A 26,528-nucleotide genomic window follows, 5' to 3' on the forward strand; every position below is an offset into this window, starting at 1 on the left:
AGACACGGGTCTCTGTCATGCAATGATCTATCCGGATATCAAACGTCCGTTCCTACTAACATCTCCTGTCGATGCCCCGTCGCGCCTCCTCCTCGCGGTACTCGAACATGACCTGTACGCCGATGAAGAGGCAGCTGCTCGCAAACGTGAAGAAGAGCCAGCCTGCGGGGTCAGCGGGCGAGTTGTGGCGCACAACGCACCATTCCACGTCGAGATGAGCTCGTACACCAGGTGCCACATGTCCTCGACGCCAAGGACAAAGCCCACGAGGTTGGCCGACATCATGAGGAGCACGTTGACGACGCCGCCCGCGGCCGCGACATGGCGGTACCACCACTCGCCTCCGTACTGCGTGTGAGCCATGCCCTGCGGCGTGCTGCCTACCTTGGACGCTGGGACGAGGAAGCGGCCGATGAGCTCGGGCAGGATGAACAGGCTGATGAGCCATCCCCAGGCCAGGAGCTTGAACGAGAGGTCGTGCCACAGAGCGACAAACGTGAACACTGTGAGGGTTGCGAGGATCATGTTCTTGGAACCGCCGAGCGGGATGTAGATGTACCTCACAACCCAGAGGTTGTAGCTTCTGTGCCACGAGCGCCAGAAGCCGAGCGTCGAGTAGTTGTTGGCGACGCAGCGGATCATGTTCTCTGGCGGGTCGATGCCGTCGAACAGCGACCAGAGACGGAAGAAGCGCCACGGGATGAGGAGCTGGCGGGTTAGGCTTGAAAACAACGCGGTACCCACCTTGAGCCACACAATGACCAAGTTCCAGAAGCCAATCATGCTGAGGTCGGCGGGGCTGGCGCCCTGCCACGCGCGCGTGTCCTTGATGGCCGTGACGTACATTGTGTGGAGGATGCTCTCCATCGTGAGCAGGCAGAACAGGAACCGGAAGGCGTACGACACGCGCTCGCGCGTGGTAATGTCGAGCGGACGGTGCAGCTGCCACATGAAGTCCTGGAACGTGAGGATGGGGCCGGCGATGTAGAGCGGCGGGTAGAGGGCATACGCGATGAAGTTTACGAGGCTGTAGTCCGACTCGGGGAGCGACGCCCCCGTCCGCCCTCTGTGGTCTGTCGGCGGCGAGGTCGGCGGTGCCGCGCGCCAGTGGTAGTCGACTGCAAAGCTCACGATGCGCAGCATGGTGATGTTGAAGCCGATGTGCCAGCGGGGCAGGATGCCCGTCAGCGCGTCGAGGTCACCCAGGGCCGAGTGGAGCGCGCCAAAGTGATACCCGTCAAACTTCCAGTTTGCAAACAGGATGGCCATGTTGGCGACGACGACGACGGCGGGCCAGAAACGCTCAATGGCCGCGGGCTTGGTCGCCTTTGCAGCGTAATAGTTGGCCACAAGGATGGCAAGGACCTTGAGCACGCCGATGCCGTGCAGGACCATGAGCATGACGACGGCGAACGCGGCGATGAAGCGCGCGCGCGAGCTCGCGACCTTCCAGCCCGCCCTGCGCACGATGTGCGACGGGACGAGGAACGCGAGCGACAGAAGCGCGAGTGACCCGATGTTGCTGCGGAAGTTGCGGTACTGGCCGTCGCTTGCGTCCTGTATGTCAGCGCGTCCCAGTCGGCCAGCCAACGCACCACCTGGCGCCCGTACATCCAACCGGGAGACAGCTTGTGCGCGTACGTCCAGTAGTTCTGGTTGCTCACTGGGCGTGAGCGATTGCCTTCACCCCCTCGACTCACTCGTGCTCAGCCGCATGGGCCAGTAGATGAGCATGGGGACGACGAGGACGAACACGACATAGTAGAAGTAGAACTCGCGGGTGCGCCAGCGCGGCGGCGGGGGCGCGTCGTCTGCGGCGCGGCGCTTGTTGCCCGGCGTCGAGACGGTCAGGTCGGTCACGTTGCACTTGTGGCTTGCTGTATCGGGATCGACGACCTCGAACGCGCCGTGCGGGCCGCGGTGCGAGGGGATCATGTTGCTCGCTGCGCTCGACGAGCGGGATGTGCGCTGGCGCGGCGAGGCGGAGTCGGGCGATAACAAGGGCGGCGGTGAAGGTTTGGGCGAGGCTGTGGGTGTCTGGGGGTTAGAGTGGGCCGCTGACGAGACGAGACGCACCCTCGCGCGAAGCATTGTCCTCTTAGCACCTCGTCTTGCCCATGGCCGTGTGGTCGAGGAGGAATGGGAGGATGCAACAGAGGGGTGGGTGTCAGGAGATTGTTAGTGAGTTTCCGGTTAAGGCGCCGCTGGCTGGCCCGTGCGGTGGAGGCGAGGCGACCAGACGAGTGAGGCACGACGACAGCAGCGACACAGGGCGGTCGATCACAATTGGTGGCACATGCCGCTGTGTGCGACGCACGCCCACGCGACACACGACAACACCAGCAGCAATACAGTGCATTGCTAAACCATAAAGAGAGAGAGAGAGATTACGAGAAATGTGGTGTACGGGATGAACGCGATTGTAATAGCTTCAGCTCCACTCTCGGCGACTAGAACAAGCTGCGGCGCGACTTGGCCATCTGGTGTTCGAGAATGGGCCACGCGCGGTTGTGCCACCACGGCGAGACCTTTTCGTTCCACCAAGGGGCGATGGTGCTCTCGACGATTGGCGCAGCGTGCTTCTGGTAGTGGGGGGCGATGTGGGGGGCGACATACGGCACAGCAATCTGGGTGATGAAGAGGCCGAAGATGACGGCGAGGAAGAAGTAGAGCACCTGGCCCAGGGTCCTGGCCCACGTCTTACGGGGCTTCTCGAGCGCGGCGCGGCGCTCGTTCTCCTTGTCGCGGCGCTCAAAGTAGCGCAGCTTCTCATCTGTTGGGGGGTTGATGAGCGAGAAGATGTGCGTGTTGAGGACAAAGGCGACGTTGGCCTCGCGGACCTGGGCGGCTGTACTGTCAGCATCGCATCCCACCACATGCACCCACCCTTAAGCTTCTCGTCCTCGCCGACACCCTCGTCCATGCCGCGACGGTACCAGGCCTTGACCTCGTTGAGCTTCTTCTTGCGCTCGCCGACCGTCTCGTCGCCCGTCTCGGCGGCCGACTTGTCGTTGTGGATGTCAAAGTAGTAGAACCTCCGTCCGTCGAGGCCCGAGAGGCCGTACGCCTTGCGGAGGCGGGCGCCAATGACCTGGCCGCCCGACAGGTCGCCGAGGTAGCGGACGTAGGCGTGGGCGAGGAGACGGGGCGCGAGGTCGGCGTTGCCCGACAGCTCGCGGATGCGGCCGAGGTAGACCTCGAGCGGGGCGGGCGTGTTGACAAAGACCTCCTCGAGGAAGGGGGGCAGCTTGAACGGCGGGAGGGGGAGCTCGGGGGTGCTCTTGAGGGGCGGCGACGTCGGCTTGGTCACGTACGACGGCAGGCGGGGGAGGAGGAAGGAGATGTCGGCCGCGAGCTCGGGGGCGCGGGCGAGGAGCGAGGCGTTGTACGTCGGCGCAAGCGTGCTGTTGGTGGCGTGCTCGTCGAGGCCGCGCTCAAGGGCGCTGGGGGTTGGTCAGCACACACACACACGCGCGCGCACGAGGCAGTGCCACCACCACCACGACTCACTCGTACACGCGCCAGAGGATGGCGAGCCAGCGGATGTACTCCTGGAGCTCGAGCTCGCCGTTAGTGAGGGCGGTGGCGCCGGCCGAGTGCTCTGCGGCGACGTGGGCGCGCTGCGTGCCCTTGCGGAGGAGCTCGGAGACGGGGGCGGAAAAGTCGAGGCCCTCTGGGAGCGGCCAGTCGTCGACCGAGCGGCCGTCGGCGCCCGACTCGTACAGGAGCGCGGCGATGCTGACCTCGTTGGAGGGGACGACGCTGGCCGGCGCGTTGGGCTCAAAGCCGGGCGTCTGCTGGCCGTTGGGCGTCTCGAGCGTGGGCGTCGCGCTCGCCGACGACAGCTCGGGGTGGCCGGCCGGCGGGGAGGCCTGCTTTGTGTGAGGAACCGGGCAGGACATTGTGCACGAGGGGGGGAGATGGAGAATGGAATGGGCGGATGGGGAATGGACAGAAAGTCGAGTGGCTTGCAAACGGTGGCGGAGGAGGCCTCCGGCCTGAGCTGCTGTAGCAAGCCTGGGCGGAGCATGCCCCCCTCGCCGCTGCAAATGCACTGGAGCTTGGCAGCGCCGCCGCCGCACAAAAACGTAAGCGCGAGTACCCACCTTGGTCTTGGTATCAGATACGGCCATTGCGCCTGTGCGTGTGATAACTTTCGGCCGAGGTGGCGAGGGGCGGATGCCGAAGGGGGGACGAGTGCCAAGAGTGCGCGGGCGGGGCGGCCTATAGAGTAGAGAAACGCCGCCAAGGAGGGGGGACCAAGACTGTGGCGTGGGCCGGGAGTGCTGCGGAGGAGGGAGGCGAGGGGGGGTGGAGCGAGTGGCGACGAGGTGCAGCCTTGCAGAGAGAGAGAGTGCAAAGAGTGCAACGAGCAGAGAGAGATGTGCACCGAGCCCGTCGCCTTGGCGTCATGGCACGCCATGCGGGCCACCTTGTTGTTCCATGGTCTCTGCAGTTCTCTGCGCGCGGCACCCCAAGTGACCCGCATGGTGCAACACGAGAGAAAATGGAAATCAGGCACATTCCGCCACGTGGCGTATGTATGCTCCGGGGATTCACCGCGCACCGGCCGTCGCCGGCAATGGCCATCCATCGGCGGCGGCGGCGACGTGCCACCCCCGCTACGCTCGCCTGTTACTCGACACACAACTCTCTGCAAAGCTGCAAAAGTCTGCTCCGAATACAACTGGGCCGTGTCCATGTCCACAGTTGGAAAATCACGCCGGCAGCGCGTCGGCTACTTGACGCCAAGGCAACAACAACACGTACACCGCGCCCTTACAAACTCGTCATCTGACTCGCACCCCCACGCAAGCCTACATGACATACATCACAAATCTCGCTCTCTGATCTAAGTCTATAAGTTAGTGGTTGCCGTTGGCGACGCCGTTCTTCTCGGCGGCGGCGACATCGGCGTCCTCCTCCTCCTCGGCGAGGAGGCGCTCGGCCTCGAGGCCGGCCATGCAGCCCGAGCCGGCAGAGGTGATGGCCTGGCGGTAGCGCTTGTCCTGGACGTCACCGGCGGCAAAGACACCAGCGACCGAGGTCTGGGCAGTACCGGGGATAGTGACAATGTAGCCGTCCTCGTCGGTGGCGACCTGGCCCTTGATGAGGGCAGTGGCGGGCTCGTGACCAATGGCGTAGAAGAGACCGTTGACAGGGAGCTCGGACGACTCGCCAGTCTGCACGTTCTGGAGCTTGAGCGACTGCAGGAGCTCGCCGTCGCCGAGGCACTCGGTCGCGACAGTGTGCCAGAGGACCGTGACCTTGGGGTGGGCGAGGAGACGCTTGGCCATGATCTTGGACGCGCGGAGCTCGCCACGGCGGACGAGGACGTAGACGTGCGAGCCGTACTTTGTCAGGTACATGGCCTCCTCGGCAGCCGAGTCACCGCCACCGATAACGGCGAGGGCCTTGTTGCGGAAGATGGGGACGGCACCGTCGCAGACGGCGCAAGCCGAGATACCGCTCTGCCAGTACGTGTCCTCGCCGGGGAGGAAGAGGCGCTTTGCCGAGGCACCGGTGGCAATGATGATGCTGGGGCGGGCGTCAGCATCGGGCCAGAGATCGGCAATCGGCCCTTTGTTTCTACTCACGTGTCGGCGGTCAAAAAGTCGGCCTCCTCCTCCTCACCCTCGGTCCAGTACTTGAAGGGACGGGTCGAGAGGTCGACCTTGGCAATGGTCTCGGTGATGATCTCGGTACCGAAGCGCTCGCTACGAGCGTGGTTAGCAACTGGGCTGGGCTCGATACGACGACGCGTCACTCACGACTGGGCACGGAACTTGTCCATCATCTCGGGGCCGGTGACGCCCTCGGGGAAGCCGGGGAAGTTCTCGACGTCGGTCGTGGTCGTGAGCTGGCCTCCTGGGGCGAAGCTGGGGCTGTTAGCGGTGTCTCTGGCTAGTGTCTCGGGGTGGTCGGCCGAGCGGGTGCGGCGAGCGGCGTGCGACGATAGGCGCGACAGCGACAGTGCCATCGCTCTCGTCCCGTCGTCGCCGCCGCCGCCGCCGCCGCTCGGCCCACCCACCCCCCAACTCCCCAACTCCCCACTCACCCATTAGCAAGCATGCCCTCGTAGAGCACGGGGGTGAGGTTTGCGCGGGCGAGGTAGATGGCGGCCGTGTGTCCGGCGGGGCCAGAGCCGATGATGACGGCCTGCGAGTGCTTCTTTGCCGACTTTTGGCCGGTGCGCGCGGGCGTGCGGACCGAGGGGACGGGGAGGGGGGCCATCTTGAGCGCGGGGTTCTTGCGGAGCTGGTCGGCGGAGGTGGTGGCTGCGAGGTGTGGGGGCGAGGGGGTTGTGGTGTGCGAGGGCGACGAGGTGTGGAGCGAGCGGCGGGCGGCGCGGGGGACGAGGAGGCGCGGCGGCGGGAGACGGGCCCTGGTGGCGAGCAGGTGGCGGAGTATGGTGGTGGTGGGTTTTTGGGAAGAAGTGAGCGACGAGGCGAGGTGGATGACTTTTTACGTGTTGGACGTCGGCGACCAGAGATTGTGCCAGCAGCGCCAGCAGCCCACTTGTCGGAGCACGCAACACGCAGCCAGGCCCTAGTATAGTGCGTAAACCGGATTACACCCGACGGCCGAAAACGCAGTTTACTAAGATCTCAATGACCCGCTGACACACGCAGCCTGCACGCACCCAGCCCTATGCACCCAGGCTGACGGCTGACACGCGCAGACGCATCCGGGCCTACTACGACGGGTAAACATGCACCGATACATTGATAAGTGACCACCTCTCGGTCACAGTCTACCCGTATATCGCCATGCAATGTAATCAGCCTCGCCGTCGGCGCCGACCACAGCCACGCCGCGCCGTCACTGGCCAGCCGGCAAGCGTCCGCGCTCGCTCGCATCCACACCCAGCGCTTAACTAAACTTCCAGCGGTTGCCACAATTCTTGGACCGTCAGCACCGCTCTTGCGCGTCGGCCGCGTCGCACTCGTCGGCCCGGTCCCCAGTCGTCCACTCACCGTGCAACTGTCACCGGCAACAGACAATAATAGCGAGGTGGCGTCCAACAGCAGGGAACAAGGGTCAGCACACATCCTCCCAGGTCAGTCCTCGCCCCTACGTACGTGACAAAGGTCTGCAGTGCGTCAGCGGCAATGTCATCACGGGGCCTTGCACCGGACGTGCACCGGGTCTACTCACCGTCATCGGCTCGTCTGCAGAGCGCGTCTGCATCTGGTAGTAGGTGCACTTGCGCTGGTTACACCGTGAGCACTTGAACGCGTCGGTTTCGGCCTTTGGACTGTCAGCATTCCGTTTCCGCAGCGGGCAGACTGCGCTCTACCCACCTGGGTCACGCCGACGGCCTTGGCCTTGAACAGGTTGTGCTCGGCAATCTTCTCGTTCTTAAGGCGGACACTCTCCGAGGCCATCTCCTGGGCAACGGTCAGTCGCGCTCTCAGAACCCCGGCACCCCACGCACCTCCTTGGTCATTCTGACCACCTTCTCCGCCGACACGGCTCCGAGCACAATCTCATTGCGGAGGCCCGGGTTGCCCTTGTCCTTGAGATTGAGGAAGAGGGAGCGCATCTCTGGGACAGGTCAGCTAGCGTTACGCGCGCAGCACGCACTGGCGCGGTAGTCGTTGCCCGTCGAATACTTCATGAGCTTGAGCGCCTCGCGCTCGATGGCAATGGCGCGTTCCGAGAGAACCTTGGTTTCTGCCTTGTCAGCGGGCTCAACACACCGCGCCGGGCCAACACCCCCACTCACGCGCATTGCTGTCGCTCGCCAGCGCGTCGTAGATCATGACGACGCAGCGGTCCCGCACTTCCTCGCTCGCGTACTCGGTCTTGTCCGACCGCAGCGTCTTGTCCACGCCGTCCTCCTTGGCCGTGCGCGGCTTGGTACGCGTTGTGTCGATCGTGCTCAGAGGGGGCGGCGACTTGGCCTTGTCCTTGCCGTCTGGCGTGCCGGGCGTACTTGCCCCGCTGGCAGATGCCGGCGCCGACGCCTCGGCCTTGACGCGCTTGACGGCGTCGCCAGCCGCGCCGCCCTCGTCCTCCTTGCTCTCCTCGTCGCGTTTCCGCTTGCGCTTGCTCTCGTCGACCGCGTCCTTCCACAGCTTGACAATCTCCTGCGCCAGCGAGCTGACGCCCGGCGTCGCGTGCTTTCGCAGCTTGCCGACGGCGACACCAACGCGGGATGTCTGCAGTGTCAGCGAGCACACCCAAGTCGGTCATGCATCTGGGCCGCGCGGGCCCCCATGCGGCCCAGAACAGCCGATACACACCCTCAGGAGCTCCTCGGTGGGCTGCACATCAGTCTTAAGCTTCTTGAGGAGGCGAATGACGTCCTACACTCATGTCAACAAAGGTTGCCAAGACAACAAACCCGGCAACGCAGCACCCACATCGGTCTTGCCAGCGGCGTTCGCCTCGTTCAGCTCCTTCACCAGGGCGGTCAGCTCCGTGACGTCCATCGTGCTAGAGTCGAGGTCGACGGTGGCGAGAAACGCGCAGAGACGGGGTGGAGGCTTGTAAAGAAGGTCGTGTGGAGGCTCGTGTGCCTGGTCGCTGCTTTTGCACTCGTGCCGGGGGCTGCCGAGCGTGATATGGATATGTGTACTTGTCGCCTCTAGTGCCTTGCACGCTTGCGCAGTGCTGTTGGTGCTGACGGCGGATGTGTCGAGGTGATGAGTGAGTGGGTGTTGCTCAAGTCGTTCGAGTCTGAACGAGCAAGATGTGTTAATCTTGGCAACCGCCGAGTGCGAGTAATGCTGATAATGCTTCTTTTGCGCACATTAGAAACATAAACAATGGATTAGAAATGGGAGGGCATTTGAAAGTTAAGTCACGTGACATGTTCGGTCCGGATGTGGCACCTCGGACAATCGTGAACTGGAAGCACGAGCGCAATGGCACCAGGTGTGGAGAGCACATTCACACTCGCACAGTGAACAAAAGGTAATGCCATCTCCAGGACGAGCTCGGGGTACGCCCCAGACGAACTATTAAACGAAGAAGTGTGTGTGTGCAGGCATGATCAAGTGCTCAAATGAGGAAACAATATTGGGAGGGATCAGAAACGATGGCGGGAGCGGCGACCACGATGGTGCTTGGGGCGGCACCTGCCCGGCTTGGTGCCGGGTGAAGTCGTCGGTGACTCTCCGTTGTTGAAGTGAGGCGCTCCGACATGCGGGGAACCGGCCGATGCAGTCGTGTATGAGGAAATAACTGAAGGGGTTCCGGCAGCAGGGGCACCAGTAGTGGCAACCGATGGCGAGGTGGTGCTGAGACCAGCAGCAGCACCAGCACCCGAACCAGACGCATCGTTTGTCTGGGCAGCCGTGGCACGGGTGGAAAGACCACTGGAGATGGACGAGACACTGCCGGAGGCTGATGAGACGCCACCGTAGAGCGAAGGCGAGACCGGAGGCTGCGAGTACGAACCATTTGAACCAGCACCACCGACAACCTTGAAGGGGGCTTCGGTGGGCTTCACAGCGAGGTTTCCACCAGGGAGGCCAGACTGCGACGAGGAAGCCGAACCCGACGCGACAGCAGTGCCTGGCCCAGCAGCACTCGAGGTGATAGCAGTGCCCGAGCCAGACGCATTTGAGGACGCCACAGCAGTGCCCGAGCCAGAGGCACTCGAAGACACGACAGCAGTGCCCGAGCCAGAAACGCTCGAGGACGTGGACGCAGCCGTCGGAGTGGAAGCGTTTCCAGTACCAGCGTTGGAGACAAGCCCGGTCGAGTTGTCAGGACTGTCCCAGTACCAACGGCCCGGAATAGTGTTCCCGATGTTGCCATCGCGCCAGACCGGCCAACCAGGAAGGTCACCATCACGCCCGCCAGGGTAGATTCCGAGGCCGACGCGCCAGCTGTACTCCCATGGAGGCGGGTTGTTAGGGGTGCCGGTGATGATGGGGGCAGGACCGTTGATGTAGCCAGTCTTGGGAACACCATCTCCCTTGCTGTTGACGGCACCGCAGACGGGCATGACCTTCATGGCGGGCAGGTCTCCTGGGCGAGGGTTCTGGCCGTTGTTCCAATTGTTCAGGTTGGTCTGGTAAAGCGGACAGACACAGGGGGGCTCAACGCCGACGAATGGGGTCGTGTCGCTCATGCCAAAAACGCTGTCTGCCTTATTGGTCGCCGTCGAGGCCTTGAGATTGTTGGCAACATCGGCACTGGTGCCAACGAGCACGGTCCCAGTGTTCTTGATGCGCGGGTCCTGTCCCCATGGGCCGAGCTTGGCGTTATCCCCGGCTGAGGGGTACTTCTTGAGCCCCTCGAGAGTGTAGTTGGCGTCGGCCGGGAGGTTGACAGCGAGGGGGATGATCACCTCCTGGTTGTGGGTGTCGTCAGACCACCAGACGTTGGGGGCAGTCCATCCCGGCTCCTCGCCGTGCCATGGGCAGTTGTCAGGCTTTTCGGGACCTGCGTTGAGAGGCCAGCGGGGATTGCACCCGGGGAGGTTGTCGAGCGGGCGGTAGAAGCCCACCTCCTCGGCCGGAATCATCCCCTGGTGACGGCAAGAAAAGGCGTCGTCCTTGTTGTTAACCGGGTTGTTGAGAGGAGGACACTTGGAGTAATCAGTACCAGGGCCGTTTGTGTTGCCACATTGAGCAATGGTCTGAGCTTGGAGCTCCTGGTCCCAGCCAGCGACAAAGTCGCCGTGGAAGGTGTTGCCCGTCTCGTCACCGTTCGAGAGGATCAAGTTGACCTGGTTGGCGCGCCAGCGCTTGAGCTGGTCGTCGCTCAGCTTGGAGAGGGTCTGAAGCATGTTCTGGGGGTACTTGATCGGGTGAGACGGCGGGCAGAAAACACCTGGCCAGTTGTCGAGGTAGGTGCGTCCGCCACCAGCAAAAACCGGCCACGTGAGGTGCGAGAAGTGGTCCCACGAGTCAAGCGACTGGTTCGCCCAGCCGCACGACGGGAAGTTGATACTGCCTTCGATCTCCCTGCAGCCACCGGGGTGGGTTGTGCCGTTGGGCAGCCACGGGCCGAGACCCTGGCTGCCGCATCCGAGCGCGACACCTCGGTTGCGAAACTCGGACGTGTTCCTGTAGTTCGCCACGCCGCTGATGATACGCATGCCCTGGGGAAAGGGCTGCGTGTTGTATCCCGGCGTGTGGTAGTAGATGCGGCTCATGGTGCTCGTTGCCTCGAACTTGCCGTTCTCGTTGACAAAGTAGATGGTACTGGAGGGTAAGCGCGTCGTCAATGAGTGCGGGGGGCCGCCACACTCACGGGGTCCAATAGTTGGAGCGGTCGCCCGCGACAATAGTAGACGAGCATGCGCTCTGCTGCTGCTCCTCGGGGGTGTTGAGGACGCCTGTGTGGGTATTTGGTTAGATATGGCCGAGCGTGTGTGTGTGTGTGTGCCAAGAAGGCGGTGGCACCGCCGCCGCCGCCCGACACTCGCACTCACTCCTGAAGTTGGACGATCCAACAACGTTGTGCACATGCCCTGCGACTCCTCCGGGGTTGGCAATGGGGTCGATGCGCGCGACGACTGTCGTGCCCACCCAGTTGATGATAAAGTGGTCGGCGGGGGTGCCGGGCCAACCCTGGTTCGAGTTGTACGGGTGCTCAAGCGGCTCGGACACGCGGCCGAAGATGTCGGGGCCGGGAGGGTAGCCTGGCGGGGTGAAGGCAGCGGCGGCGGCGGACGCGCCCGCAATGGCTGCGAGCAGCGCGGCGGTCACCATTGTGCCGAGTGGACGAGTGACAGAGGGGTGCGAGGGAGTGTGGGTATGTGTGAGGAAGACAGGCCGTTCTGCCGTTGTTCGCCTGCGAACCAGAGGGCACTATGTACTGAAAAGGAGAGTGAGGGTGGGTGTTGAAGACCCGTGACAAGAAGGGAGAAGGAGAGGAAGAGGATGGAGAAAGAGAAAGACACGCCGGCGTTGCCTTAAGACGAGGAGAAGCAGAGCAGATGGGAACAAACACGCAGCCAGCAGGCAGCAGACAAGAAACGAAGAGTGCGACGAAGGCCAAAGGACCGAGGCGGGGTGGAGGGAACGGCAGGGAGGGGGTGACGCGACTTCTGCCTGGCAAAAGGATGCACAGACGTGCACGAGGTGCGTGCCGGTGCGCGTCCGGTGCCCACCTGCGCCCACCTGCGCCCCCTTCCGCCACCCCCTTCCTCTGCTTCTTCTCACAACGGCTGCGTGCATCCTGGGCCCGTGCACAGAGACGGACGGCGGGTCGCGTGTCCCTGCACGTCTTGTTGTTGTTGCTGCTGCGCTGCTGGTTTGCTGGTTCCATTTTTGGGCCAACCCGCGTCTCTGAAACTTGATCTGCCACGAGCACGCGCGGCACCCACGACGAGGAGGGCACGCGGGAGGGTCCAGTGCCACGGACGAGGGGGCGGCAAGCAGCTGCGCAGTTTGGGGCGCGCGCAGGTCACACAGGGGGCAGTGGTGGATGTACGTGACCGGGCGAGGGCGTGCCCCTGTCGTCGGGGCTGCGGCCCCCGGCTTGGACGTGGCGAGGGCGACAATGGGGCTCGCTCCTGCCGGTCCGGCCACCGCCGCCGCCGATCGCACGCGCCGCCCAAGCCGGCGGCGGCGCCCTCGCTGCCGTTGGCGCCTTGCGCCAGGCCAAAAATGTTCTGGGCCAGACAAGACGCGCTACCGGCATGCATCGCCGGCGACGAGGGGCGCCAACGTGCCTGGCTCGACTCTGCGGCTCCTACACTCAAAGGGGACGCGTTTCAGGTTTGGGCAGATTTAGCCTCTTGGAACAGCGACAACGGCGACGACGACCACAGTCATGCGGAGCGAGGCACGCACCGCAGACAACGACACAACACGAGCAAGTAGGCAATACACTGTTTGCTCGTCATCCTCTTCGGCGACGACAACCGACGCGACGCAGGCCGAGTGCGGCCGCTGACGCCTCTTCAAGCTTCGCAGTGCCACCGAAGCGTCGCACGCGTCGCTCGACGCGACGCGGTCACTCGACGTCATATGCTCGATGGCATGCTCGATGTGCACACGCGCTGATGGCGCCGAAAAGACTAACGGCCTGGCCAACAGGATGAGAGCATGGACGGTGGCCGGTTTGGGGGCCTGCCCACTACTTGAGAGTGCGTGTCGGTGTCTAACCCTGCTCCCCCACCTTCCTCCTCTATTGTTCGGCTGTTTCCAATGTCGCCCATGAGGTCATCCTCGGCTGTGTCCGAGCGGTGGTCGTGGGTGGTTTGGGAGCAGGCTGAGTGGTCGGTCCCTATTGACTTGCTGCAAGCTGCATCGACTGCGCGACTGCACTAGCTGCACTAGCCTTGCCTCGCCCACCGCAGCAACAGCCGCAAGCCGAAACTCTTACCCCGTTTCCTAATATACTGGTGTCGCAAAAACGTGGTGGCCATTAGCCATTAGCGGGATCAAATTTACCCCACAACTCACCCCGCATTTGGCAAGGGGGCGAGCCGCGTGCAGAGTGGCTTGAACACAAACACTGTGCGCTGCCTGCCTGCGTTGCCTGGCCGCAAACATCGACCCCGGCCACACGACTAAACACATCTCATCCTCTTCGTTGCACACAACCACAACCACATAGCACATCACCTCATCTCTCCTGGCTACTCTCCCCCTCTCCCCCTCTCTGGCCCCCGTCGTCCCTCTCCCCCCTCCTGCATCCCGACAAATCCCTCCTCCCCCCATCTCGCCGAAAAACAACAAACAGAGGTGAGTCAACATGACCACCCACCAGCTGCTTGTGCAAGCAGCTGCACCCCTCTCACTCACCCCCTTCCTCGACCTCGCCGATGCTGACGACCATGCTAGCCGCCTCCTTCCCCCGATACCCGTGCCCCCACCTACAGCTATCGGACACTGGCCCGCATAAACCAAACAAACAAACACCCCGCATCAAAACACCTAGACCCCCACCATGTCCAAGCCTGCAAAGTCGTTCAACCCCGACGAGAAGCGCCGTGCCATCGAGCAGTACCACGAGAAGATCAACTACAGCAACCGTTACTCTGGTGAGTGGGCAGGACTGCGGCAGCAGTGGCTGTGGCGCCAGGCGGCCTGTGCAGACGAACAAAGGCTGACTTTGCAGATGACGAGTGGGAGTACCGGTAAGCCTTGGATGGGTTGTGCTCTCAACACCCGTGCTAACGCCGCGGCTCCCTCTAGTCATGTCATTGTGAGTTGCCAACGTGCCTAGCCACAAGCGCACCACTGTCTCATGGCTGACCCTCGTCAGCTGCCAAAGCCCCTCGCAAAGTTTGTCCCGCCCGGCATCCTCGCCGAGGAGGTCTGGCGCGGACTAGGCATCCGCCAGTCGCCCGGATGGGAGATGTACATGCGCCACGAGCCTGTGAGTGGTTGTTGTTATGCTTGGGCCTTGTTGACACTTTCAGGAACCGGTAACTTTACCTCGCCCCCTTGTCCAACCTTGCTAACATGTTTCATCAGCACGTCCTCCTCTTCCGGCGGCCAAGGAACTACGACCAGCTCCACCCCCCACTCGGCGGCTCGGCCGCTGCCGCCCGGCTCGTCAACGGCGGCGCAAAGTAGAGCCCTCGCTCGCGAGGCAGATACCCCGCGCGACGCACAGCGCGCGCGCATGGACCCGGCGACAACGAGGAGACAGAGGAGAAGAGTCAAAGTGTCAGCAAGAAGTAGCATTGCAACCCCCGGACCACCGCCTATCGTTAATCCGCTAATTCTTAATATTGCATAAATACCTGGAAGAACACTGCATGGGTACCCTTGAGCACTGTAGGTACCCCGCACACGGGGCCCGTCATATCAATGCATAGCATTTGGCTGCACCGAACGAGCGCAGAACATTGGCAGAGCAGAGCAAAAGAACATTCTGTAACGGTGTGGCTGCAGCCTGTCACGGTTGCCATGTTGGCAGAACATTTGGTCTGCATGAGCAAAGGATATGTCACGTCTCGTTACGCCGGCCCTGCCGGCCTCACAGCCCCACTGCTCTAACCCAGGATGTCGTTCAAGGCGTCAGCCGCCGTCTTGTCGAGGTCCTCCTCAGGCGGAGGCGGAGGCGGGGGAGGGGCCTCACCGCCCTCATCTCCCGGCGCCGGGGGAGGGCTAGGCGGAGGTGGTGGTGCGGGGCCAAGGAACTCCTCCTCGCTGACGCTAGCCACGAGAATGGTGCGACCGCCGAATTGACGACCGCCAAGAGCCTTCATGGCCTTTTCGGCGGAAGCCATGTCGGCGTACATGACGTAGACGCGGCCGACGCCATTCTCCTCATCGAGCTTGCGGTTCTTCTCGGCAGTCTGCGCAGCGCTGTCGGACGGCTCCCACTTGGTGCTCTTGGGCACTGGGCGAGGGATACGCACACCCTCGACTTCGCCGTACTTTGAGCACTCGTCGCGAATGTCCTCGAGAATCTCTCCGTACTCCTGGTCGTCGTACAGCTCGTCCGAGGTGACCATGTTGAGCATGAGCATGACTCGGGAGAGCGGCGCGTCGGCGTCGGCGTTCTCGAGAATGTTGGACTGAGCAAGGAAGGCGGCAGTTCCCGGAACGTTGGGCAGGGCGGCGCTCGCACGACCCGTCGTTGCCGCACGCTGAACAACAAGGGCGCGGTCGCCAAGCTGGAAGCCGTGCAGGCCCTGGATGGCCATGTCCGTGACAGTGGGGTCGAGGTACTCGACGAAAGCAAAGCCCTTGGACACTGAGCCGTTGCCCTCCTTGACAAGGTTGAAGGTACGAAGCTCGCCGAACGACTTGAGGAGCTCCATGACCTGCTCGCTCGTGAGGTTGGTAGGCAAGCCACCAACAAACAACTTGTTGTTGCTGTCGCCGCCCACGCCCATGAACCCAAGGCTGGTGTCAATACCGACATAGTCCTTGGGCCTCTTGACGCTGAGCGACACATCGCCGAGCTTTGTACCGTCAAACTGCATGGCGGCGGAGGCTTCCTCGCCCGTGCGGAACTCGATGAACGCGTACTGCTTCTCGGCGTTCACCGATACCGTCTGCACGGGGTCTCCAGGCTCTTCGCTGCCAATCTTGTTGTCGATCATGAGCTTGTTGAAATGGCTCTTGATCTGGTCCTCGGTAATGGTGTCGTCGATGTTGCCAATGTACACCCGCTTGCTCTGTCGCAGGGGGTTGAGCATACCAGCAGCAAACGACGAGGGCAGGCCGAGGTGTAACGGCGGGGGGACACGTCCGGGGCCATAGGTGAACATTCCTACGCAGTCAGCATCACACGAGACGTGAAACTCACCAGTCATCTTGGCTTCCAAAGCGCTGATGCCCTCAAACTGGGGAGCGGGAATGTCCCAGAGCGAGGTTTCAACATGGCGAGCCTCGAGGGGGACAGCACCCGGGGGTGTAGGGGAGCGGCGGGGCGAGTCGCGTCGGCGTCCCCGTCCTCCGCCTCCACCACCTCTTCCTCCATAGTCGTCTCCGCCATGGCGCCAGTCACCACGGTCGCCGCGGTCATCGTGCCTCCTGCGGGGGGGCGAGTGGCCGCGCATCGGGGCAGCGTACGGGTCCCGGTCTCCCCGGTCGTAGCGGTCGTCACCGCGATCCCGTCTGCGGTCGCGGTCGTATCGGTCATAGCGATCCCGGTCATCGCGGCGATGGTCGCGGTCGCGGTCTCGCTCGCGCTCGCGATCGCGTCCATAGTCCCTGTCGCGGTCGCGGCGGTCACGATCGTCGCGATGGCTGTGCCTGTCGTCGCGGTCGTCCCGGTGGCGCCGTTCTCTGTCGCGGTCGTCACGGTGGCTGCGGTAGCGATCTGGGGGAGGTTAGAAAACGGACGAGGGAAGGTCCCCTAACACAACTCACCGTCATCGCCGCCTCGCGACTTTGTGTACGACGCAGTGGCCGCGTCGAGCGCGTCTGGGGGTACGGTCAGCTGTCTGCCGTGCGGTTCTGTGCGGGCTACTCACCGTATCCGGCGTCCATTGTGGATGGTGGTGTTGACTGTTGTCTGGCCGCGACTTTTGAAAGTGGAGGGAAGGGAGGAGAGCGACGTTGGGTGCGTGAATCGACGTTGGGTGCTGGAAGTGTGCACGAGTGGGCTGCACGCCTAACATGGTAATTAGGCGGGCGTTTGCCTTTGCGGGCATTTGCGGTATTAAACCCACTGTGGCAGGGGCGCCTATGGTCCCTGGCAACAAGTTAAGGGCGACGGATTGTCAGTCGCGTCCAGGCCCACCTTCCTCGGCGCGTCGTCGTGCTGCCGCCGCCGTGGTCAGGTGTGGTGCCGCTCGTCGCTCGCCGGTTAGGTGGAAATGACGAGACCAAGTAAGGTTCGGAGGGGGCACGAGGTCGGTAACAGCAACTTGTTGCTCATCACCTCCTGGTCGTTGATTGATCATTGCAATGTCCCACAGACCATAGGGACCCACGGACGGACCCACGCAATCTCTCTTGCACCTTCTCTTGTTCCCCAAACGACAAGGAGCAAACCAAGCAGCAACGAGCAAGAATCGTTCTTTACCAAGACAGACAGACCGCACCGGCTTGTTGTTGGCTCGCACGCTTGCCACCGCCGCCGCCGCCGCCTTGTCATATTCCCTAGTTCTCTGTCAGCCCGCGCGCCGGCCCGCCGTTACCTTTAAACAGGGCATAACACATACCCGACCACTTCATCCCGTCGTTGCCGCCACCGCAGACGTTCCCTCGCCGCTTGCCGCTCCCTCATACACGACAGACAACTGACAGGACAGACGGGGCCAACTTCGGCGGCATCACAAAGCTCCTAAAGGACGAGATCACACCCTTTCTCTGTCTCGATCTCTCCCCCTTCCACGCCCTCGACTATAAACCCATCGCACCAAGCAAGCCACTGGCGTCGCTGAATCGCACCCCCCCTTCAGCATGGATCCTACGCCCGAGCCCTCTGCGGCTTCCTCGGTGGAGGCGTCCACGCCGGCACTGGCTACCACTGCCGCCAGCCGTGTCTCGACCACCCCACAAGCAGCTGCAACAGCACCCTCTGTTCTCGGCTTCGACCCAACGGGCTCCGCGCCGACCTCGACCTCCGAGACCACCGCGATCGGGGCGAATCGCCTGACCCGCACGCCCGCGCCACCCGTAGCCGCAATCGAGGAAGAAGAGTCTGAGCGCGGCTCGGGCGTCACAGCCTATGAAGTCCGACTGAACGGTGCAACGTCAGACTTTGACCCAGACAACGACAACGATATCGACGACGAGGACGACTCGTTTACCGGCAGCACACCTGGGAGCTCCATCGTCGACGCCCCAGACGGCATGGCTCCGCTGCCCTCTGGCCCTCCCCCGAGTGGGCTACGTCACAAGTACCACCGTCACATGGCAAGGAGCGCGGCCAAGCGTGAGAGTGTGCAGGCACTGCCCTCGATTCGCGACCTCCAGCTTCAGTTCTCTGGGGGCGGTGCGCGAGTCGAGCATCGTGCCGGCCTGGGTGTCGGTATCCGCTCCTCTCCGCTGGCTGCCATGCTCGAGGACGACGAGGGCGAGGGCAGGCGCGATCGCACACAGGAACCTCGACCTTGGAAGGAGGTTCAGCTCGCTCGCGTCAATGCGGTTGAAGCATCGGCAGAGGCGACCCAGCTAGTGGCGACGATCCGAAAGCGCTGGGGCCCGGGCCGCGGCAGCCCACCATCAAGCCCTGGCGCTCCACCTGAGGACGTCCGCGGGGCGTTTGTCGAGACTGCGCGCGCCGTGCGACGTGTTCGCACTCTGGCGCTTGCCCTTGTTCCGTCCGGCCAACGCCGTGTGTCTGGACCGGCCGGCCGCTCCGGAGTCCCAACGTTCTCAACGCCATCACGCCCTGCGGTCAAGGCCACCCGGCGTGTGGTCTCCGGTGCGAGTGATGGAAGGAGCGGCAGCGTCCCGCCGCCTGTTGTCGCCACGCCGGACCCCATTGCGCCGGTCCGTCGAGCGGCTCTCGACCTTTTGGGACAGCTGCGTCATCTCGAAGAGCGAATCCGACAGCAGCACGACAAGCCTCCCAAGCTCGTTGTGATTCCCGATGGAGGGGGTGACCCAACGGTTGTCGAGTCCCCTGTGGCTGTGACTCACCAGCACAGTGCGGACACTACGACATCGCCTCCGAGCCGCAGCGACAATTCGTCTCCCGCGTTCGACTCTCCGAGGCGCTATCCCAACCGCCGGCTGTCGTCGCCCTCCAAGGAGCTCCTTTACAGCCCTGCATCGAGCAATGGCGACCTTGCGTATGACGACTTCTCTGACAACGAGGAGTACTTCAACGTCAATGACCTCGCGCGGGAGCTTGAGAACGAGGACCGCCCGCGAGAGCCATGGGAGGACCGACTCGTCTCCGAGGACCGCCGGTACAAGACAGTGTCGCCGACGGCTTGGAGTGCTGAGAGCAGGAAGGTCAGCGAAGCAGCCGGGCGGTGGGCCGACGCCGTTGAGCGCGCCTTTGGCGGTGAGCGGGCTGCGGGACCTACCGGAGCATGGGCCAGTGACCCGAATGTCACCGAGCTGGGTAAGTTCAAGCAGGGGGAGGCAGCGATGGTTCTGACGCGGTGCGTAGAGCGAGCCAGGGCGTTCATCGCCGCACACCTCACCGAAGAGCACGTCAAGCTGCTGCCACCGCCGTCTGATGCCTCTGCGCTCCTCGGCCGCCTCAGCGATGGCTACCTCCTGATCCAGGCGTTCAACTCTCACGTGCTGGCGTCGAAGCGTCCTTGGGGCGACATTCCCGACGAGGATATCCACGAGACGGTGACGAGTGCGCCGCAGGGAGATGCGGCGCGCGAGTGGACCTTTAGGCTGATTGGCAACCTGACTCCATGGGCAGCGTAAGTGGGCGTGCTGTTGCGAGGTCTGACTCTCAGTGCCCTCCGCCACCGCTACAACCTTCCACTCGTCATGCCCGCGACGCCGAGCTCGGTGCTGCCGCCAGCGGAGAAGAAGACGTCGCCTCGGCGCGGTGTGCAGCCGAGTATCCCGCCTCTGCGGCGCCGCGACATCCCGCAGATTGACTTTGACCCGTCTGTGGTGGCCAAGAAGTCTGAGGGATGGGAGGGCATGCTGTCTGCGCTGCTGTTCGCGTGGGTGAGCGAGGCTGCGCACGAGGCGGGCGGCGCAAGGACCGTCAGCGCGGCGCTTTCGTCGACCCCAAGCACGCCGCCGACGATTATCGAGACGCCCGGTGAGGCGGCCGAGCCTGCCGCTGCGGGCGAGGCGGGCGACGGCAAGGCGCAGGCCGACGCACCCACGACCACAACCACGACCACGACCAGCGACGAAACGTAACGAGCCGTAACACTACCACAACCACAAGCCATACTACACGTTCATTGCTCACACCCACCCTGCATGGCCTCCGGCCACCTGACATATAATGGGGAGAAGGAAGAAGAAGAAGATGCATGCATAGGTGTTACAACAGGGTGGGGGCGGTTATGGGAGGTCGGCGTTGAGGGCTGCTGCGAGGTCGATGCCGATGCGCTGGGCTTCCTGGGGGGTGTCAGTGGGCTCGAGGTGCGGTGTCGGCGCAGATCGGCGCCGTGGCCAGGTGCAATCCCGGCGCCGAGGCCTACGCCGAGGCCAGGCCCAAGCCGCCGCACTCACCTCGAAGAGGGGCCGCACACGGGCCGCATCGATGCCGTCCTGGCCCTCGAGGCGTGCGCCGCACATCCTGCCGTTGGGGCGGACGAGTGCGTGCAGGCGGGTGGGGCACGCTGCCTCCTCCTGCGGCGTGGCGTCGACGAAGAGGACGTCGGACGCGGGCACGAGGAAGAGGGTAACGAGGACGGGGAGGTCTTCGCGGCCGTCGAGCGGCCCAGACCCGTCGTCGAGGTCCCAGTCGTCTGCGCCGCGGGCGCGCGCGCGCGCCTTGCCCTTCGCGCCGCCGACGGCGCCCTTGATCCCCGCGAGGTCGCGCTCGTCGCCGCCGGCGCCCTCCCACCCGATCTCGCGCGTGCGCGGCACCTCCAGGTCCGAGAGGGCGGCGCGCGCCGCCACCCCGAGAGCGGAGAGCACGCCCCCGTCGGCCGCGACGAGGGTCAGGTGCAGCGCCGGCACGAAGGCGCGCTTCTCTGTGATGCGCAGCTCCGGGAGCGTGGGGAGCAGGTGCTCGGAAAGCAGGGTGGCGTAGTAGGTCGCCTGTTGGGCGAGGTCGGAGCTCGAGGCGTGCGGGTAGGCCTGGGGCGTGCTGCGTCGGTGTCAGCTGGCTCGAGCCGCCCAGCTCAACTCACATGTCCACCTCGATCTTGCCCTTGGCCCCGGCCTCGCCGACGGCCAGCGTGACGCCCGCGACGACCTCGGTGTCGCCGACGCGCACCCGCGCGCTGCCGTTCGCGGCCGGCGCGACGCCGTACGCCACGCTGAGCGCGCGCGGCTCGAGCAGCCCGCGCCCGTCGAGGCGCGTCGCGGGCGTCTGCGTCAGCCCAGAGAGGATGTAGCTGCGCTCCGAGGGCGAGAGGGTGGCTGCCATTGTGGTTGTGTCGATGTGGACTTGGGTGGACTGGACTTGGCTCGGCTTGAACATTTCGTCAGGCGGCGTCGCGGGAGGCGACCGTGGGAAAACGGCGCGCCCGGCACAAGTGTCGATCGGAAATGTCGAGGATGGGGGGGTTGCTTCGACACTTCACCATGCGCTGGAACATTTTCGGATCGGGTGACGCGGGGCCGAGCTCGGCGGCGGCGGCGAAGCCAGAGGAGACAGCGGCGTCGACACCAGCGGCACCAGCAGCGACGCCAGCGCCCGCGGCGCCGGCCAACGCCGCCGCCGACCACGCCGACCCCGCGCCCGCCCCACCTCACCTCCTCGGCCGGTACGAGCGCACGCTCGCACAAGAAGAAGCGTACCAGGCCGCGCAGTACCCCGCGTTCGAGGACGTGCCCGGCTGCATGCGCCTGTTGTGAGTGCCGCTGGCGGTGCTGCTGCAGTGCCGCTGTTGCTGCCCTGGCTCGCTCGCTGACGCTCGCCTCTCGCAGCGACGAGTTCCTCATGTGCTACGCGCTCCTGCCCCAGCTCCGCAACATGTACCGCTTCGGCGAGCTGCACGACTGCACGTACAAGTTTGAAGACTTCAAGTACTGCATGAGCCTCAAGGGCGAGGACACGGAGGCGCGCCGCCAGCTGTGGATCAAGCGCCGCGCAGAGTGGTGGGCCAAGCGCCGCGTCGGCGAGAGCTCGGAGGACGTGTGGGACGCGAGGACGTGCGTGTGGTCGTTGGGCAAGCTGGGCAAGCTGGGCAAGCTGGGCAAGCTGGGCAAGCTGACGCCGGCGACAGAGAACCGCTCAAGAACTTTCCCCCGCTGTACGACGACCCGAGCGAGCCGCCCGTCAACCGCACTGGCAATAGAGAGTAGACGTAGACCATCGATGTACACCATTCACTGCCAACATGCCCCTTCTGTGCTCACCACCGCGCTATGCTGCACCAACGCCGCTTCTATGCTTTGATTTGCATGTGCTGGCTACAACTATGCCACACGCCCACTAAATGTTGAGGCTGCCCATGCGGCCCGCAATTCCACCCCCAGCAACGTTCCAGATAACCAGCCGGCCGTCCTTGCCCGCAGTGGTCACCTTGGCAACGTCGCCGTTCTGCGCCCACTCGTACGGCTCGACCCACGTGATCGAGTTCTGGTGCACAGTGAGCAGGTGGCCGTCGGCGCCGACGGGGGTCACGCCCGCGGCAGTCGAGCCGAGGCCACCGGGGAGCGCAGGCTTGGCCTGGCCGCGCGAGTCGGCCTGCTTGAACAGGTTGAACGCCTCGTTGTTCAGGCGGCCGGGAGCACCAGCGCGCGGCGTGCCCGTCGCCGCGGGGGTGAGGCCGCGCGAGCCCGACTGCGACGGGTCGTCGAGCGAGTGCGAGAACTGCCATCCGTTGGAGTTGCCGGCAAATACGGTCGGCTGGCAGTCGTGGCCCGCAGCAATGAGCTGCTCCTCAGCCGTCCAGGTGAGGGTGAGGTACGGCAGCGTCTGGGTGCGGACCGTGAGCTCCACAGCCGCCTCGCCAGCGCCCGTGGCGTAGACGACGTTGACGGCCGAGTCGTGGCTGACGTAGGCGAGAGCGTTGCCCGAGGGCGAGAACGCAACGTCGTGCACCCAGCCGCCGTTGGGCGCCTTGAACTCGCCGCAGATCGTGTTGAACGGCAGGCGGTCGCCCCAGACGGTCGCCTCGGGCTTCGAGTCAATGCCCTTGATGAACGCCGAGAAGACGATGGCCTTGGCGTCGGTCGTGCCGGCGGCGAGCAGGACGTTGTTCGGGTGCCAGTCGATCGACAGGACGGTCGATCGGAGCGGCTTCTTGATGTGCTTGGACACCCACCAGTTGTTCTCCTCGTCAAACGAGCAGACGGCGATGGCGCGAGCACCCGAGCCGACGGCAAACTTGTCCTCGCGGGGGCTCCACTTGACACAGGTCGCCGCGCGGTTCAGGCGGAGGAGCACGAGCGCAGGCTTCCACTCGCCCGTGGCCGTCGGGGTCCAGACGTAGGCGTTACGGTCCTGCGAGCAGGTGACGATGCGGTTGGTCTGGGGCGCCCACGAGATGGCCGTGATGAGCTTGTCGTGCTAGGGACGTTAGCAGAGGGACGGCGGGCAAGGCTCACCTCGGCAAGCGTCGTCTGCAGGTCCCACGAGTCGCCAGTACCGCGCGAGTAGATCTGCACCTCGTTGTTGTTGGGCGAGACGGCGACCTCTGCGGGGTTAGCAAGGACCAGGGGAACTCTGTAACCCACGCGAGCGGTCCGGGCCAAAGGCGACGCCGGTGAGCGGGCCGAGGGAGAGCTGGAAGACTTCGGGGGCGGACATGGTAGAGAGGAGGGCAGAGGACTAGCAGTCTACTCTGTTGGATGTGCTGGAGAGGATGTGGGAGGAGAGATGCGAGATGGACGTGGCTTGTCGACGTCGAGCACCGTCGACGGGCTGTGCACGACGACGGCGACGCGGGCGGTGATGACGACACTGGCACGCCTAATGTCCAACATTTAGGCACGCCACTGTTGTGTGGCGCCTCTTTGCTTGTTGACAACTATGGAATGGGCTGTTTGTGCTGTTCGGTGCAAGCATGAACGCATACAGAATCATGACAATGTCTGCATGCACACTTGCATTGTGCCCTCGGAGCCATCATCATCGTGTGGGTGGCGGCGCCGAAGCAGAGTGGCCCATTGCGTCTGTTGTTGTCCAACTTGTACCCCCACATCATTGTTCGATCCATCCCCATCTCGTCATTGATCGACGGGCTCATCCGTTCACTCTGCCTGCCTGCGCTGCAACTCTTTCACCACTGCACGCTTCGACGTATCTCCTGCGCAGGTCGACACCCGTGACGCAGCTCGTCACCACCACCGTGGATCGTACCAGCCGCACACTGGACACCGGCTCATCGCGAGCCGGCGACCAGGAATGTCGCGCCGCTCTCCCCCACCCGCATCCACCATCGACGACCTGCTCCACCCCTCTCCCAACGCCGGACCATCACGGCGCGCAGCGTGGGCAGGGCAACGACGACCATCGCACTCGACGCCGCAGCGCGCCCGCTCACCGGCCATGCTCCCGCCGTCGCCGCCGCGCTTATCCCGCGCCAACTCGGCCAACGGCGGCGGCACGCGCGACCAGTGGCACGTAACGAACGGTACCGGCCCGTTAACCTCGATAGAGGGGGCCGCAGTACCGGGGAGGGTGCTGAACGCGGCGCGTGTGGAGAGCGAGCCGTCATGTGAGTCCCGGCACGCGACGCGTCCCCCGCTGACAGCCCAGTAACGCTCGAACGCGCCGTCAATGCAGACGACCCTTCGACACGGCCAACGATCCAGCCCAGCAGATCATGGGGCGGCGGGCTTGTGTCGGGCGCTGTGAGCGCGGCAGTGTTTGGCGCGGCCGTTGGACTGTGAGTTTCCCCTGTTTTACCGGGACGCGGGATGGTGACCTGGCAACGGGGCAAGATTGGCTGACGTCCCATAGGACAGCATATAGGCTGTGGTCCGACTGGGGACGGCGCGACGATGACGGCGGTCCGCCTCCCGAGTCGCCGACCGTGTCGACCCACGACCTCCCGCCAGCGTACGAGTCGCTCGCGGACAGCAGCGTGCGGTCTCGGTCGCGGGCGCACTCGTACGGCCAGCGTGACTCGTCGAGCCGCTCGAGCATGTCACCTACGACGCGAAGCACGGCGTCGGACCCTGCGAAGCGATACAGACCTGCGCGGATGCGGCGGAAACGCCCCCAGCGCCCGTCGATTGCGGATCTGGTGGCGGTCGCATCGACCTCTGCGTCGCCGCGGCGTCCTGAGCGCGCGTCGGCGTCCTCGGCGTCGGTTTCAGTCATGTCGGGGACAACAGCTCCCACGGCACCCGACAGCTTGAGCGTCACACGCGACACGCCAGACCTGTCGGTCCGGTCTGACGCCGACGAGGACGAGGAGGACGAGGAGATGAACGCGAGGCTCGACGTCATGGCGCAGAGACTACAGGGGCTGATCACGGAGGGGCGGAGAGCGCTCGACTCTACGCCAATTATCGAGGAGACGTCGCCGTCGCCCGAGCGCCTCGAGTTCAAGGGCTTGGAGGTGTCGGAGGCGTCGGCGGACGAGGCGGGGGGTGAGGCAGAGCTCGGTGCCGCCCCTGCCCAAGCACCAGACACGGACACGGGTAGCGATACCGTCGAGACACTGAGAGACGGCTCGTCGACTCTGCCGGCAGCGTCACGCACCAGCAGGTCGTCGTCGAGCGCAAGCCTCACGCGCAGCAGCACGTCAACATCGTTGGCGACCCGCCGCAGCCTGCGTTCCGTGTCGCAAGGGTCGACCCCGAGCTCCTCAGTCCGCGGTATCGCCACAGTCTGCCCTGTACCACCCCTCCCTTGGAGCAAGGTGCACAAGGGCCCTGCGCCGGGCTGGGTGCAGAGACCGTTCAACGCAAAGGACACGCCGCCGGCGTCGCCCGAGCGCAGCGCCGGAGACCCGTCCAAGCCAGGAGCCGTGAGCCTTGAGCAGAGCAAACCAGGCGTCGTCGGCTTATCGCCATCAAAATCCGGGCCCATCACGTTCCCCGACCGCAGTGGCGCAGTCACGCCACCACCGCCTCCGCCGCGCCCCGAATCGGTGACCTCGCCGACGTCGCGTGCGAGCCGCATCCCCCGCCCGGGCGGAGGCCACAGCCGCACATCGTCGACGAGTACGGGCGTTGCCACGCGCCCCGAGACTGCGAGCCCCGCGCCCAGCCTGCGCCGGCAGTCGTCGCGGCAATCGAACCGGCCGCAGTCGACACGGCCGCTCTCACCGCCGGCGGCTCCAGCTGCCCCCCAGCGAAGCAAGATGCACCGCTCGTCGTCTATCAAGGAGGCGATTGCGAGCCTCGAGCGCACGGCTGCGGCCGCGGCGACGCCCGTGTCGAGCTCGCCGCAGCTTACGCCGAGCCAGCGGTCCAAAATCCCGATCCGGCGCAGCCTGGGCGGCGGCCCGCTCAGCCCGGCCGACACGCCCGACACGCCGCAGCCCCCGCTGCCCGCCCCCACTGTCAATTAGATCCATCTGTGCCGCTGGCACGTTGTACATGTAGAGTGTCATTCGTATCGTTCATGTATGGGTAGGTGGCGATGGCGATGGCGGATGTGTGGTCGTCCGCCGATGATGTCATGAGTCGAGCGAG

At 64.3% G+C, this 26,528-nt stretch overlaps 11 protein-coding genes across 11 annotated transcripts; 4 read left to right on the forward strand and 7 right to left on the reverse strand.

Annotated features, from left to right (window-relative positions):
- Positions 1-55: 55 nt before the first annotated feature.
- On the reverse strand, positions 56-1,935 carry GUP1 (glycerol transporter; the record flags this gene model as incomplete). Its single annotated transcript, XM_069355396.1, has 6 exons — positions 56-162; positions 201-348; positions 385-708; positions 745-1,557; positions 1,596-1,663; positions 1,701-1,935. 6 exons carry the CDS (start codon positions 1,933-1,935, stop codon positions 56-58), a joined length of 1,695 nt encoding a protein of 564 aa, XP_069207467.1.
- A 515-nt stretch (positions 1,936-2,450) lies between these two features.
- Positions 2,451-4,133, reverse strand: Q8F55_006957 (uncharacterized protein; the record flags this gene model as incomplete). Its single annotated transcript, XM_069355397.1, has 4 exons — positions 2,451-2,848; positions 2,887-3,443; positions 3,511-3,872; positions 4,107-4,133. The coding sequence occupies 4 exons, from the start codon at positions 4,131-4,133 to the stop codon at positions 2,451-2,453; spliced, it is 1,344 nt and encodes a 447-aa protein (XP_069207468.1).
- A 732-nt stretch (positions 4,134-4,865) lies between these two features.
- On the reverse strand, positions 4,866-8,438 carry TRR1 (thioredoxin-disulfide reductase; the record flags this gene model as incomplete). The annotated part of the gene is made up of 12 exons (XM_069355398.1): positions 4,866-5,538; positions 5,598-5,717; positions 5,772-5,879; positions 6,059-6,278; positions 6,884-6,923; positions 7,159-7,251; positions 7,305-7,391; positions 7,439-7,548; positions 7,588-7,677; positions 7,730-8,165; positions 8,250-8,312; positions 8,370-8,438. 12 exons carry the CDS (start codon positions 8,436-8,438, stop codon positions 4,866-4,868), a joined length of 2,109 nt encoding a protein of 702 aa, XP_069207469.1.
- Positions 8,439-9,037: 599 nt separating this feature from the next.
- Q8F55_006959 (uncharacterized protein) lies at positions 9,038-11,675 on the reverse strand (the record flags this gene model as incomplete). The annotated part of the gene is made up of 3 exons (XM_069355399.1): positions 9,038-11,165; positions 11,215-11,299; positions 11,396-11,675. The coding sequence occupies 3 exons, from the start codon at positions 11,673-11,675 to the stop codon at positions 9,038-9,040; spliced, it is 2,493 nt and encodes an 830-aa protein (XP_069207470.1).
- Positions 11,676-13,863: 2,188 nt separating this feature from the next.
- On the forward strand, positions 13,864-14,495 carry Q8F55_006960 (uncharacterized protein; the record flags this gene model as incomplete). Its single annotated transcript, XM_069355400.1, has 5 exons — positions 13,864-13,957; positions 14,035-14,053; positions 14,112-14,121; positions 14,182-14,295; positions 14,394-14,495. The coding sequence occupies 5 exons, from the start codon at positions 13,864-13,866 to the stop codon at positions 14,493-14,495; spliced, it is 339 nt and encodes a 112-aa protein (XP_069207471.1).
- A 422-nt stretch (positions 14,496-14,917) lies between these two features.
- On the reverse strand, positions 14,918-16,868 carry Q8F55_006961 (uncharacterized protein; the record flags this gene model as incomplete). Its single annotated transcript, XM_069355401.1, has 4 exons — positions 14,918-16,146; positions 16,183-16,698; positions 16,749-16,802; positions 16,853-16,868. 4 exons carry the CDS (start codon positions 16,866-16,868, stop codon positions 14,918-14,920), a joined length of 1,815 nt encoding a protein of 604 aa, XP_069207472.1.
- Positions 16,869-17,786: 918 nt separating this feature from the next.
- Positions 17,787-20,205, forward strand: Q8F55_006962 (uncharacterized protein; the record flags this gene model as incomplete). Its single annotated transcript, XM_069355402.1, has 3 exons — positions 17,787-19,401; positions 19,450-19,717; positions 19,754-20,205. The coding sequence occupies 3 exons, from the start codon at positions 17,787-17,789 to the stop codon at positions 20,172-20,174; spliced, it is 2,304 nt and encodes a 767-aa protein (XP_069207473.1). The 3' UTR covers positions 20,175-20,205.
- A 116-nt stretch (positions 20,206-20,321) lies between these two features.
- On the reverse strand, positions 20,322-21,357 carry Q8F55_006963 (uncharacterized protein; the record flags this gene model as incomplete). The annotated part of the gene is made up of 3 exons (XM_069355403.1): positions 20,322-20,378; positions 20,493-21,075; positions 21,119-21,357. The coding sequence occupies 3 exons, from the start codon at positions 21,355-21,357 to the stop codon at positions 20,322-20,324; spliced, it is 879 nt and encodes a 292-aa protein (XP_069207474.1).
- A 158-nt stretch (positions 21,358-21,515) lies between these two features.
- Positions 21,516-22,238, forward strand: Q8F55_006964 (uncharacterized protein; the record flags this gene model as incomplete). The annotated part of the gene is made up of 3 exons (XM_069355404.1): positions 21,516-21,784; positions 21,861-22,085; positions 22,160-22,238. The coding sequence occupies 3 exons, from the start codon at positions 21,516-21,518 to the stop codon at positions 22,236-22,238; spliced, it is 573 nt and encodes a 190-aa protein (XP_069207475.1).
- Positions 22,239-22,368: 130 nt separating this feature from the next.
- arc1 (ARP2/3 actin-organizing complex subunit Sop2) lies at positions 22,369-23,688 on the reverse strand (the record flags this gene model as incomplete). Its single annotated transcript, XM_069355405.1, has 3 exons — positions 22,369-23,448; positions 23,487-23,575; positions 23,616-23,688. The coding sequence occupies 3 exons, from the start codon at positions 23,686-23,688 to the stop codon at positions 22,369-22,371; spliced, it is 1,242 nt and encodes a 413-aa protein (XP_069207476.1).
- Positions 23,689-24,429: 741 nt separating this feature from the next.
- Positions 24,430-26,404, forward strand: Q8F55_006966 (uncharacterized protein; the record flags this gene model as incomplete). The annotated part of the gene is made up of 3 exons (XM_069355406.1): positions 24,430-24,598; positions 24,640-24,769; positions 24,844-26,404. The coding sequence occupies 3 exons, from the start codon at positions 24,430-24,432 to the stop codon at positions 26,402-26,404; spliced, it is 1,860 nt and encodes a 619-aa protein (XP_069207477.1).
- Positions 26,405-26,528: the final 124 nt, after the last annotated feature.

The sequence above is a fragment of the Vanrija albida genome (assembly GCF_041260175.1).
Source record: "Vanrija albida strain AlHP1 chromosome Unknown contig_5, whole genome shotgun sequence".
Lineage (NCBI taxonomy): Eukaryota > Fungi > Basidiomycota > Tremellomycetes > Trichosporonales > Trichosporonaceae > Vanrija > Vanrija albida.